The 14,172-nt window shown below is 40.9% G+C and overlaps 1 protein-coding gene across 6 annotated transcripts in view; it reads left to right on the top strand.

The window, feature by feature from the left end:
- The window catches only part of PTPRG (protein tyrosine phosphatase receptor type G), a 735,254-nt gene that overhangs the window by 588,492 nt on the left and 132,590 nt on the right, over positions 1-14,172 (top strand). For all 6 annotated transcript variants that reach the window (XM_024244436.3, XM_024244435.3, XM_063722016.1 and 3 more), the window contains one exon: positions 6,201-6,358. In XM_024244436.3, the coding sequence (XP_024100204.1) occupies positions 6,201-6,358 (158 nt within the window). The remainder of the gene's footprint in view (positions 1-6,200; positions 6,359-14,172) is intronic.

Below are 14,172 nucleotides of genomic sequence, written 5' to 3'. Positions count from 1 at the left end.
TGGGGTGTGTGAGTCGGTGTTCAGTGCACTTCCACAATTCCTGATTACTGCACAGGTCTCTTCCATACATTGACTGTTCATCATATTTTATAAAGAGCTTTCTTTTTTTCCTATATAACCAAAGCATTGAAAATATTAGACTATTAACATAACCAAGAGATGCAATCAATCAGCTGATTATCATCTAATGTTTTAATGATCACATTTTTAATCCAATTATCCATATTTGAATCTTTCAAATTTTCTTTAATTAAAAATTGCCTCCTGGCACTGCTATCAGAAATAAGAAATTGAACAGAATCAGCCAGATATAATTTAATGTTGAAAGGAAACTGCAAGGATAACTGGGCCGCGCTGGGCTTAGTGGTTGACCATGACTTTAAAGCCCTTATACAAAATTTCCTAATTGATAAGAAAAATTTAATCATCTTCAGATATAAACCCTTTGCATTCAAATAAGATATTTCTTTTTCCAAATAAATCTCCCCTAAGTGGTTATTCATATTGTCATTCAAAATGCTTAAAAATGAAAGAAAGCGTTGGGTAAAATGTAGACTACTTAATACAGTGTGTATTTAATATAAAAGTCATACATTATTCATTTTTGCAATTTGAATAACTTTGAATTTAGCATCCCTGTTCCTCATCTTTTTCTTTGATGAACAATTAATTATTAAAATATAATATTGTCTGCATACAGCACCCGGGATCCTTGAAAGTGGAATACGAGATTCATTTCTTTTCAATTCTTTTATCTAGTAATGCACGGTACCTGCTTATTATGGTATAATGGAATGAATGGTGGTATAAATAGTTTTTCAAATATTTTTCTCAACTAGTAAGTGGCTGGGACAGGAATGTTTTGAATTCAAATGACTAATTATGATAAAAGTTGGAGGCAGAATGCACTGATAAGGACGGGCATGGAGTCACACTGCCCTTTTATAGCAAGACTTATTTAACAAGCACTATGCATGCTTACTGTGTCAAGTGCTCTCCTAAGCCCTCACCTGATGTTAACTCATTTGAGTCATACTCAGAACCTCCTTGTAATGTCAGTGTTATTATCCCATTTTGCAGATGAGGAAACACTTACACAAAGGTTAAATAACCTTCTCCAGTCAAACCTTTAAGTAGAATAGTTAGGATTCATATCCAGGGGACCTAGCTCTAGCACTTCTTCCCATTTTATAATACCTACATTTATTAAGATTTTGTTAGCCAGGCATATGGGCTCACAGCTGTAATTTCAGCACTTTGGGAGGCTGGGGCTGGAGGATTGCTTGAGGCCAGAAGTTTGGGACCAGCTTGGGCAACACAGCAAGACCTCATGTCTACTAATTTTTTTTTTTTTTTAATTAGGCAGGCGTGGTGACACAAGCCTGTAGTCCTAGCTACTCAGGAAGCTGAGAGGGGAGGACTGTTTGAGGCCAGGAGTTCAAGGCTGCAGTGCCACTACAGCCTAGTCAACAGAGTGAGAATCTGTCTCTAATTTATACAAAGAAAAAAAAAGATTTTATAAATGGAAGAGTTTACGTTTTCAGCTGAAAAGTGCTTTCTTTCTTCCTCCCAGTGGCTATACTCAGGAACCACCAGTCTTGAGTCTGGCCAGTTGAGCCCCTATGGCTTAAGCTGGCATCAGTGGACAGTACTAGAAATACAGAGCTACCATTTCTAAAATTGTTTCTAATTTGTAATTAAGCATTGCAAGCACCCCATTTATCAGTAGAGCACTGTCAGTGGGACTGAGCAGGCAATGAAATTATCAGAAAGATTGCTGCAAACTGCTCTTCGAGTTGAACTGAGATGGGGGAAAATAGTCGAGAGTTAATTCTGTAATGTATTGCTCGTGTTAATTCTGTAATGCATTGTCATTTACTAATGGGGGCACCTGAACATACAGCATAATTCCCCCCACCCCACAAGTCTGGCTATGGCTATCAAGGTGACTTTCTGATACTTGGGATTCCTTTCCCACTTCCTACCCCCAACACTTGTGTTAAAATAGGGGCAGGCAGAATATGACCGAAGGCCAAATCCATTCTACTGTCTATTTTTGTATGGCCCCTGAGCTAAGAATGGTTTTTACATTCAATTCCTAATTAAGTGAAATGTTATTCTCCCAAAAGAGAATCATATTATTCTCATTAAGTAGATATATATTTTGAAAATTGTTCTCAGTTATTAATAGCATTTCAAATACAGTTAATAAGATTGTGAAAGTGTGCTTGTTATTTAAGTACCTACATAACAACTTCAAATTCACCTCTTGGCCTGCAAAGCCTAAAATATTTACTCTTTGGTACTTTGCAGAAAACGGTTGCTCATTCCTAGCTTAAAACCCAAAATGAGCCAGCCTGTACCTCAGCTGGGCTTGTGCTCAGCCACATGCTTGCCTTGATAAATCTGGGCTTAGAGTGGGCCAGAAACTATACCAAGCCCCTTATGTCTGTTAACTTGCTTAATTGTCACAGCAACCCTGAGAGTAAATATTCTCATTATTCCCATTTTCGGATGATGGAAGTAGCTCAGAGAGGTTAAGGCCTTTGCCTAACGTTACACAGCCGTCAAATGTCAGTTAATTCAAAGCCCATACTGGAGCTTTGGCAAAGAAAGCTCTAACCTAGACTGCTCATGCTGATGGACAATATATCTAACATGGTATGCCTTTAAGGGCACAAGCAGTAATCCAGTTTAAAAAAAAAAAAAAGACATGCACAAAACATTAAAGAAAGTACATGACAAAACATTGGTAGCTTAGAGGAATAATAGTAAAAGTAACAACAATTAGAGTAAGAATAATATCTATCACGTATGAGATGTTTACTGTGTTCCCAGCTCTTTCTGAACCCCTTTCTTATATTGACTAATTTATAATCTTCACTACTGCAGCCTAGGAAGGTTTCATAACTTGCCTACGCTCACACAGCTCACAGATAGCGGAGTTGGGATTTGAACCTGGGCAGGCTGAAAATCTGTTCTCCAGCAGCAACCCTTGAAGGAACGAACAAGTGCTGGGGGTGCTGATGCAGGCAGTGGTTAGATGTCAGTTTTCAGCACTGAATGATGTTTCCTGCTCTTCAGGCATACTGTTTCAGATTCCCTGAATAAATAATCCCATGTGAGTGTCTGTATTCTTCACATATTTTTGACCTCGGGTCTTTTACTTCATCCTGGTCTTCTATTTATCCAGCCCTAAAGTCAAAGAATTGGACTAAATTGATGGTTTTCAAAATGTCCCTGGATCCCCTACTCAGCTTCAGTCAGGGCTGACTTAACTATTTGAGTTGCTGGGCTCTTGAGCAAGATTTTGTTTGAAGAGACCATTCTTTGGCCTCCAAAGCCACCGAACTAAGCCACTGAACTGTCCAAGTCCCTTCCAGATCACAAAGTCCTAAGATTCAGTGGCAGCAATAGTGGTGGAATGAATAAGCAGTGAAGCCAGGCCCTCCTCCCCTGTCCCTTGTACCGGGTCTACCCACCTCGCCACCGACCTGACTGCATGTGCTGATCAGCAAAAGCCAGAGCTTGCCTCTGAAGCCCTGGTGTTGGTCAAGAACAGAGAGGCCCTTTTGAGTTTGCAGCAGGGGTCACACGCACTTTCCATCATGCCTGCTCAATCCGTGAGCCCATCTGAGAACTTACATAAGAGCCTGACTCTGCCCAATCGGTGTTCCCCTTTGAAATCTAATCTCCTCCTGTTGGTGAGGCAGGTGCTTTTGCTTTATCTTTTGATGCTCTTTAAAGTCATGGCCTCTTCCTAGAGTGTGTTTAGATGGGGGCTTGGCTGCCAGGGGTTTGCCGGGGTTGTCTTGTCACTTCCTGTCAGCATACAGCATGCTTAACTGCGACCGTAATGTTGGACTGGGCTCTGAGGGGAAAACTTTTCTGATTCTCTAGCCACTCGGCCTGGATCCCTTGATCCTAAGGCAGGTTGGTGTGCTGCGTTGTGACTCCAAGTTCACCTACAACATGAGGGAGACATGAAGGTGGCAGTTTTGGAGTTGGTGGTGCCAAGCCCTACCCATACCCTCTATCACCTGGGGCTTTGTGTTGACTATTTACACAGCCCAGGAAGCTCAGAGGCAGCAAGCAAAGGCCAAAATATTTTCTTCTCCCGGCCAAACCAGTCCCCGCCAAGCATGCTTGCAGAGATTTCCCCTGTCATTAGGCTGCTGGTAACCAGGTTTAAATTAAAGCCCAGACTTGCCAGTGGGCGGAGGGGCAATTCCGTTATTTCTAGCCTTTTGTACAACGGAAATTGTTTTTGTAATTTTGATTATAGAACCCTATGATTTGAAGACTTTTGCATTTATTGGTTAATACTAAATTTTTATTTTAGAAAAAGACAAATTGAACACCTCTCTGAGAATCAGCCAGGGTTTCTGAGCCTCACGAATAACTGCTGTTACTTCGCTGTTCACTAGTGCTTGGGCTTGGTTATTTAACCTCTCTGTTCCTTGATTTCCACATCTGTAAAATGAGTATTAGAAAGCACACACTTTATAGAGTTGTGAACTAAGAGAGCATAGTGATGTGAATAATAAAAGCCTGGATTCTAAACCCAGCTACCTGTTTCTGCATCCTGGCTCTGTAAACTGGGGATAATAATAGGACTAACTTCACTGAGTTACTTTAAACATTAAATAAATTAATCTTTATAAAGCTCTTAGAACAGGGCCTGTTGCATATAGTAAGTGCTGTTTAAGTGTTTGCAACATGTAAATACTCAGAATAGTGCCTGGCATATAGGCGAAGCTAAATCAATGTTAAGCCTTCTTCAACTAATCTTTTCCAAAAGGAAATTGCAATTTTAATTATAATATAGTTGATTCCTGTTGGGTTTTTGCATTATCCCCTAGTTACACAGACTTCTCGAGTCTGGGAATGCACAGTTGCCCAAATGCCTGCACTAGCTGTTCTGCATGAAAAGGAGAAGAGGAAGGAGGGAGGAGGGAGGAGGCTTGGAAATAATATTCCTGTAGGCTCAGGTGTGTCTATGAGGTCACCTGGAGCCCTGTTCCTGGGGCCCATGGTGGAATCCATGAAGGAGCTAAGGGACCCCATGAGCAGGACTCCAGTAGTCTTATTGCATCTCTAACAGGGAATGGGAGAGAATCCCAGATGTAAATTCAAGACTAGATGTCTGGAGATGTATGGAGAGACTAGAACCTTCTCTGACTCATGAAAGAAGCTAGATAGTTTACTGGGCATGCTGGGAGAATTATAAGACATTTTCCTCATCTTCTCTGCGACACTATTCCTTCGTGTACCGGGGCCTTTGCTCATGCTGTTTCTACTGCTTACAATGTTTTTCTTCACCTTGTTTGCCCCCACCCTTGCATTTTCACCTAGCTAACCTCAGTGCCTTCTTTGGCTGAGTCAGAGCTGTGTGGAGTCTCTGGTGTCAAGACAACTGGATTCACATACTGGCTTTGCTTCTTAGGAGCTGTGTGACCTTGAGCAGACACTAACCCATTCCATGCCTTGCTTTCCTCATAGATTGATCATATTTTCATTGTTGGGTCTGAACTTAAATGTCATTTCTTCTGTTTAAGGGAAGACGCCTCCATGTTTGTAAAAAGAATGTGAGTTCCTGGGGCCATTCTTTTTAAGTCTCTAGTTGTGCCTTGGTTGGGCTTCACTTTGATTTGGAGAGGACTTGGGTGAGACCATCATGAAATCTAGCCAGCTTTGGAATTGCACATTACTGGTGACTTACAGTTTTCTTTTCATAATGATTCTCTTATTGTGTCCCGAAGTTTGTTCCACTGATTATCTATCTGTTCATAGATAATTAGAGAAGAGTTCTATGATGAAACAAGATTGGGAAGGGGTGGGTTAAACAAATTCAAGCCCATTTCTTTTCTGCAAGACTTCTCAGAGATTTTGGTATGCTGGAGTGTTTTGTCTATTTCCTGGGGAAGGGAGAGGGACTTTAATGTGGCCCAACCATGTTCATCATGGAACCTGTATTTTATTGAAATATACTGTGGTACTGGTATCCTCAGAACACACCCTGGGAAATGCTGCTTTGTTTACTGAGGCTCTCCCACCACCAAATGCTAGTGCTTCTCGGGATATAAACAAACATAAGGCTTGTGATGTGGCACCAGCATGCCGAGGGTGTTGACTGTGTCTGCGGCTCGGAATGGCGTGACTTACCGTTGTGCTTTTCTTTTCCCTTTTTCCCCAAACAGAGAAGGAGACCTTTCTGGATCCTTTCGTCCTCCGGGATCTCCTGCCTGCATCCCTGGGCAGCTATTATCGGTACACAGGTTCCTTGACCACACCACCGTGTAGCGAAGTAGTGGAGTGGATAGTCTTCCGGAGACCCGTCCCCATCTCTTACCATCAGGTAGATATTCTTCCTCAAGTGGGGTTTCAGTGTTTACTTGTTTTGTATTGACTTAACGATCCAGCATGGCTAGAGTATACCACTAAGGAATGTGTTCTTGATCCTGTGCACGTCATTGATTCCTGCAGTCTTTCCCACAAACATGTTTTTGAACCCAAGAACTGCAAGCGATAGAACGTGGTTTCTTAGCCGCAAATGAAATTAACTCACTAAAGAGAATTGCATGCATGAAATCTGAGTATTGTTTAAGTATTCAATGTTGAGGAGGTAATAATAGCTATCCTCAATGATGATGACCTTTTGTGCCAGAAACTCTTCTAAGCTCTTTATAAATGTTGACCCATTTCATCTTCACGAACAACACTCTTGTGAGGTAGATGTTATTTGTACCCGCATTCTACAGTCTTAGGAGGAAGGTGCTGTGCATACCCCCATTTTATAGAGGAGATCAAGCCACACAGAAGGTTATTTGCCCACAATCACACAACTGATAACTATGCCATGGTGTCTGATTCCAAAGGTCATGCTCTGACCACTAAGTCTACCCATAGTTCAGAAAAGAAAGAGATTTGTGGACATGGAGAAATGAAATAAAACATACCATTGATTGAGTTCTTTCTGTGTGCTGTGTACTTTACTCAGCACTTTATACATATCAACTTAATCAGTGGCAACACAAACATAGAGAGATGGGTATTCACATAGAACATCATGGCATGGAGAGATTGGGTAACATGCCCAAAGATTCATGGTTAATGAATGATGAAGCCAGACACTAAGCCTGGGTTTGCCTGATTCCAAAACCCATGTTTCTGACCACTATACTGTACTGCTTCCTTCTGAGTGTGGCCTGAGCACATTTCATGGGAAGACATTATTTAGGCTGAACAGTTAACTGTGGGTAGGAACTGATGAATTGGAGATAGGATTGAGGCAGTGTCAGAGGAAGGGGAACCATCCGGGCAATGAGAGGTCTTTAAATCGCCTCATGAGGTTTGAATGCATGGTTGGGGATGATTCTTAGGAGGGACATGTTAGTTGTGCAAAATTCAGCATGGATTGAATTACAAAAAGTGTCACATTTCTTCTGCATTATTCCGAAAAATAGAGCCAAGAACAATGGGTAGGATTTGTAAGAAAGTGGATTTGAGCCATTAACCAAGACTGTCCAAAATTGAAAGGTACTTAGGATGTCTTTCATAGAAATGACCACCTCCTCCAGTCTGATTGTTCTAATACCAGTTGACCTTCTGGGTCTTATGTCAAGTATTCCAGTAGGTGGGTCTGAATAGACATTGGCCAACCAACTACTTGGCTGGCCTTGGGTCACATGTCCATCTTTGAATGAGCCATCAGAGGTGCCAGATAGCATCCTGAAACATCCAGTGTTACCTGTCAGTGGGTAAATGGGGCAGGTTCCCTAGAAGAAGGTAGGGGCAGTAGAGACACTATCCCCCTAATCAAGTTAGGTTGTGTAAGGCCAGGCTGAACAAATTTATTTGGCCTCACTGCTGTTTTGGCAATCATTTTACTTTCAGATTTTTTTTTCCTTTTAATCTGACCCTGACAATAAAGAAAGGACTGGTGATTTGGTTTCAGAACAGGATCTGCCAGCCTTAAGGAGATAATGAAATAAGAAATGAGTTTTCTTTCCAATAATGATGCCAACATTGTTTCATTAAAAAAAAAATATTAAAGTTACAGCCCAAATATTTATATGTGCAGGGTTGGCGGAAGGAATTTTTTTTTCAAGATCCTTTTTTGTCAATTAATAAATACTTTTGTCTTGAAAGATTGAAAGGTTTACGGCTCCGTGGCTCACGCCTATTTCAGCACTTTGGGAGGGTGAAGCGGGAAGAACCCTTGAGCCCAGGAATTCGAGACCAGCCTGGGCAACATGGCAAGACCCCGATCTCTACAAAAAAAATTTAAAAAATTATCCAGGCATGGTGGCACATGTCTGTTGATCCCAGCTGCTTGGGAGGCTGAGTTGGGAGGATCACTTGAGTCTAGGAGGTCAAGGCTGCAGTGAACTGTGATCATGCCACTGCGCTCCAGTGTGGATGACAGAGTGAGACTGTCTCAAAAAAAAAAAAAAGAAAGAAAGAAAAAGAAAAAGATTTGAGATAATGAAGTTAAGGAATACTGATTTGGCTACTTTTCATGTAGAATTCCATGTAAGGAGAGGCAGAGAGTCGTTGATTAGCTGGAGAGAAATAAGGACCATTAACATATGCTGGGTTTCATTATAGCTCCAGATTTGAAACATGAAAACAGTTTGGGGCTTGGATGTTTTGCCAAGTGTTTGTCTTTTAGAAGCATTTTGATCACCATTTTTGTAACTGGGGCTCTGAGAAAGTGCTTTTTAAATATCTGCTCACTATTCCACTCTCTGCCACCCATACGCTCAAAGAAGAAATAATGTAAGATTTGTATTTGCCTTCCAATATATAACTTCTCTGTAGGTATTGTGTTTCAGGGAAATAGAAAAGAAATCAATCATATTTGCTTTCCAGGTTCTTTGCTACAAACCATCTTAAGATAATACTTTACTTTTATCAGACACTGCTTCATGTGTCCCTCTCTCTCTCCCAAGGGAGGAAAACAGCTCATATTCATGTGGCCAAACTGGATCCTTGCTGGCTGGCTTTGTGGAGGTCACAGCTGTGTCAGCCCTTGGAAAGGAAAGCATTCACCGTCCAAGTATTATCACTTCAGACCTTCCCACCCTGACCCTACCAACATTCTTTCTGAAGTTAGCACAGAATGTTCATTTCAGAAAGGCAAACAGCCAATTCGGAAAAGCCAAGTAGTCAGGAATTCCATGTCTGCCTCTGACAGAAAGAAAACATTCCTAGTCTCTCGTTCTTCTACTTCTCTACAGTCGCTGTATTCTCTCTTTTCTTCCCTGTCATCCAGCATGGGTGCCTGCACTCAATGAAAATTTGAGCATATTCAGCATAAAATATGACGGTTAGCAGAAAGTGTTGACTTGTATGATGTGGATTTCTTTGAAGCCTTTCAGAGTACATACAGGCAAACAGTAATCTTTCCTCTCTTGTTCCCTTTTGTGAGTCTAGTTGGGCATTCAAGTCGGCCCTGCCAGCCAGTGCACTTGTACCTCTGGCTTGTGTGATAATCTAGATTAAAATACAGCATTGCTAATGGAACCCCACATTGGTTTGGGATTCCCCACTTTGTCAGCATGGCTTATGTGGCCCCTCTAAACATCTTCTGAAAATATCAGGCCAAAATCATGTCCCCCAAACAAAATGGGTCACCCCAACAAAATGGCAGCACTCTCGGCCCTTCTGTGGGATGTCAGAGGAGCCGGACAACACATGGAGATGGTTGCAGGCAACGTGTTCATGATCAGTCATAGAAGATGATTAGCTTTCAGTCCAGTTAACTAGGATTTGTTTTCTTCTAGAATAGTGCTTCTCAGATGATGGTTCTTTGCCCATAGGCAACCAACCCAACCCTTCCTTTCCAGGACTGTTTGCATCTTGTAGGTTAAAATAAGGCACTGCCTATGATTCTCCCCAGCATGAATTTTACTTAAGTGCTTGTAGGGGGTGCTATCAAAAAGGCAATAAATACGTCTGACTGCATCTACTTTGTTTACCTTTACATGTGTGATTTTTTTTGTTTTTTTTTCTGACAGTAAGCTGGAGTGGACAGAAAAGGTTTAATTGCATCACCCCTTTTAACCAAAGGTATCTGTCAGAAAGAGTAGAGCAGCTCTTTGAAATTAAGACTGTGTGCTTTGGAGGCAAACTGCCTGGGTTCCATTTATGGCTTTGTTCTTTGGGCAAATTACTCAAGTACTCTACTATTTGGTGCCTTGGTTTTCTCATCTGTAACATGATGATGGTAATACCCCCCTCATGGAGTCACAATAAAGATTAAATGATGGAATATGTATAAAATGCTTAGACTAGAATATGTATAAAATGCACATCACAGGAAGTGCTTGAGAGATATTAGGCGTTGTTTTTGTTGTTGTTGTTGTTGTTGTTGTTGTTGAAGGTATTAAATGATGACCAAGCCTCTAAAGCAGGACTGTCTGGTAGAAGTAAAACCACATCATTTAAAATGTTGTAGTAATCAAGTTAAAAAATGTAAAGAGAAACAAGTGAGATTAATTTTAATAGTATAGTTTATTTAATCAAATGTATCCAAAATATTATCACTGCAAATGTAAGGCTAGCCATATTTCTAATGGAATAGCCACATGTGGCTTCTGGCTGTCACAGCTGTAAGGTTTATCTCAAAGCCACGACAACTGGTGAGTCACTTAATTCAGAACGTTTCTATTTCAACACATGACGTGCAGTGCATGTGAATGAAGGAGGTTTTTTAATGATAGGGTGAAGATGCCATATTAATCCAAAAGAGATGGCTTTCTTTGTTAATTATGGCTAAGTCCTTTTCTTTCTATAAAGCCCTTTCTATAATCACTTTCATGCAAAACTGACTGTAGCCACAAGAGGGGCATGGCCCTGCATTTAGCTAGTTGTTCTTAGATTTTATGTTTGCAGCTGTGGTTCAGTAAGTAAAATTTTGGATGCTCCAGGCTACTGGGAATTTAATATTCCATTATCATTCTCTTGTTTAATAATGAGGCAATGAACGGGACCTGCCCTGTCATCCCTCAAATGTGTGGTGAAGCTAAAATAATCTCCATGACCTTAGGTGAGATTTTCCAGTTTCTAGTTAGTATCCTTGGGTTCCTTACTGTGCTAATAATGGACCCTGGTTTTGTTTAATTGCCATTATATGCCCATCCCTTTAACTATTGTACGTATCAGCCTTTTAATGGCTCACAATTATATTACTTTTGGTATTCTCTCATTTCTCCCTTTCATCCACAATGGTGCCCTGCCCAAGTCTTGTGGACAGGAGCTCTTGCTACGCATGAATGGCATGAATAGATTTCAACTTGCCTTTGATTCGAACCGACAGATTAAAAACTAATTATTCTCTGTAATACTTTTATAATAAAAACTAAGTTGAAATGATTTATATACACTTCGAGCCAACACATTCGCAATTCAAGGTTAAAATTGTTCTTGAAACGGCACCAGTTAAACTGCAATTACAAATCCCCAAGCAGGGATAAAAGAAAGAAATGTTTTACACATTCACTTCAAAAGTTTAAGAGTCAATTTAATATTATAGAAATAAAAACTTTCATTTATTTTTACTAAATGATAAAGACTTCATTAGTTGTATTAAAGTCAAGATAAATCCAAGTGTGTTTATTACCCTGCTGTGGCAAAGGATCAGCTAAGAAAAGTGAGGGCTTTGGGAGGTGGACAGGATTTCCTCCTTGGGCCTGCTGTCTTGTTCATGCCTCCCAGTTCTTTCTGTGTTGGGCTATTGGCAGTTTCTATTCAGAGTGCAGAAGGGTGAAGATAGATAGATTTATGTTGCTGATGCAGGGTGCCCTGTGTGGAATGGCCTTGGGGTTAGCTAAAGGGAATTGTTTCAGGACTTATACCATCACTGCATCCATTTCTCCGCTGCAGTGTGACTCTTTCAGTGGATAATGCTAAGGCCTCTTATGCCTGTGGCATGAAGTAGCTGAGAGCATACAAAATAGAGTCACACAGACCTGCTATTCTAAGCCTCACTTCACCTCTTGGTTCCTGTGCCTGCATTAGTCCATTTTCACATTGCTATAAAGAACTACCTGAGACTGGGCAATTTATTAGAAAAGAGGTTTAATTGGCTGTACAGGAGGCATGACTGGGAAGGCCTCAGGAAACTTACAATCATGGCGGACGGGAAGCAGGCATGCATTACATGACTGGAGAAGGAAGAAGAGAGAGAAAGGGGAGGTGCTACACACTTTTAAACAACCAGATCTCGTGAGAATCCACTCACTGTCACGGGAACAGCAAGGGGGAAATTCCATCCCCATGATCCAGTTACCTCCCACCAGGCCCCTCCTCCAGCATTGAGAATTACAATTCCACCTGAGATTTGGGTGGGGACAGAGATCCAAACCATATCAGTGACTTGGGCAAGTTACTGAATGCCTCTAAGCCCAATTTCCTTACTAGTCAATAAAACTAATACTAATACTGCTATTAATAATAATATTACCACCAGCCTCATGGGATCTCTGTGGATTAAGTGAGAGAAAGCACATACCAGTCTCAGCACAATGCCTTGCATGGAATAAGCACTCAGGAAATATTGGCTGCTAGTGTTCATGATATAATAAGCGTGTGCTGTAATGCTACTTTAATGTCATTACTTTAAGCTGAAAAGAAGTTGGAAACCAAAATAATGTCTGTAAAGTACTTAAAGTAGTACCTGGCATGTCATAGGTTTGATAAATATAAGGGGGATAAGGAAGGGAAGGTTGATACAGCATTTTACAGTTGTTGTAAGCTTAGAGTACAATTGTAGCTACCACATTCCTCATAAAATAATAATGACAGTAGTGATAGTATTTACTGAGCACCTTCTGTGTGCCAGGAATTATTCCAAATATTTTATGTATCACAGCTCATTGAATAGTTATAAAAACCACAGGAAATAGGTAATGCTGTTACCTCCATTGTACAAATAAAGACATTGAGGCACAAAAAGATTAAATAATTTGACCTAGGTCACACATTTAGCAAGTAGGGTTTAAAAACAGGATTTTGTACCCAGGTAGCAGGGGTAAGGGTTTTGAATTTGGAGAATTAGGCATAGGCCAGATCATAAGGGCCCCACCATTAAGGATGGGAGGCTGTTAAAAAGTATTGAACGGAGGCATGACGTGATCTCATATACATTTTTCAAGGATCACTGTTTAGCTGTTAACCAGATCCAGAAAAGCAGAACAGATTACGGACCAAACATAGGACCGGTCAAAGACGCAGAAAGACACAACTTTGTATGGTTTGTTCTGTGGCTCCAGCCTGATTTCCATATTGCACAACTCTAGGGGACACTTTCTCATGGTGGGCTTATGGCACCTTTTGGAATCAAACAAAGTGGAGGTCCAAGGCAAGGGTCAGGGTCCGGGGACAGACTGAAGTTGCTGTGTAATGATGTATCAGTAGATTTCATCACTGCCCACTTGCCAAAGTGAGAAACGTAGACTCCTCTCACCAATCCAAGGCTCCTGGAGGTTTTTAACTCACTGGCCAAGCATGCCAGTTGCCAAAGAGACAGGCTACTGGCGATTTTCATTTAACTTAGAAAAATGACAGGGTTTTAGTGAATGCAGCCAACCCACGGAAGGACATTTGATGAGTGTGCTAAGCTTGTCCTCCTTCCCCTCTTTTGTATGACTGTCAAGCGCAACTGTGATCCAGTTGACAATATAATATCGTTCGGGTCATCAGTTCACTCCCAGAACCATCACATCCTTTCTTCGAAATCTTGGGGCAAGTTAAGTTAATAACAAGGAAGCCACCATGCTTTTAAACCATAGCATGTCATTAAGCTGTAATAGCAATTTAAGTGAAAGCATTTTTGTGTTAAATTCACAACCTGCCTCATTTTTACAGTTATGTGACTTGTTCTTTCCTGAGGCTTCCGAAATAAACTTTTTAGGAGAATTTAATGCTGGCTGTGAAAGAAGCAAGTATTCTAGAGAATAAACAAACTTCAGAGTCGTATTGCTGAGACAGTTTTCTGAGACAGGCCATTCTTTTCTGACATCTCAGAGATTAAACTATTTCGGGACAGATGGCTGTCTCTTCCAGAAAATTTCCGGTCTAATTCACGATGTGTGGCAGCCCAGTCCATTTCTCTAAAAAGTCATCCTGAAAGTTAAGGAATGTCTCTCTCTATTAAACTCACGTCTC

This window comes from Pongo abelii, chromosome 2 (assembly GCF_028885655.2).
Source record: "Pongo abelii isolate AG06213 chromosome 2, NHGRI_mPonAbe1-v2.0_pri, whole genome shotgun sequence".
Taxonomy (NCBI): domain Eukaryota; kingdom Metazoa; phylum Chordata; class Mammalia; order Primates; family Hominidae; genus Pongo; species Pongo abelii.
Note: the sequence above shows the minus strand (reverse complement) of the source record. Positions and strands in the feature narration are given on the sequence as shown.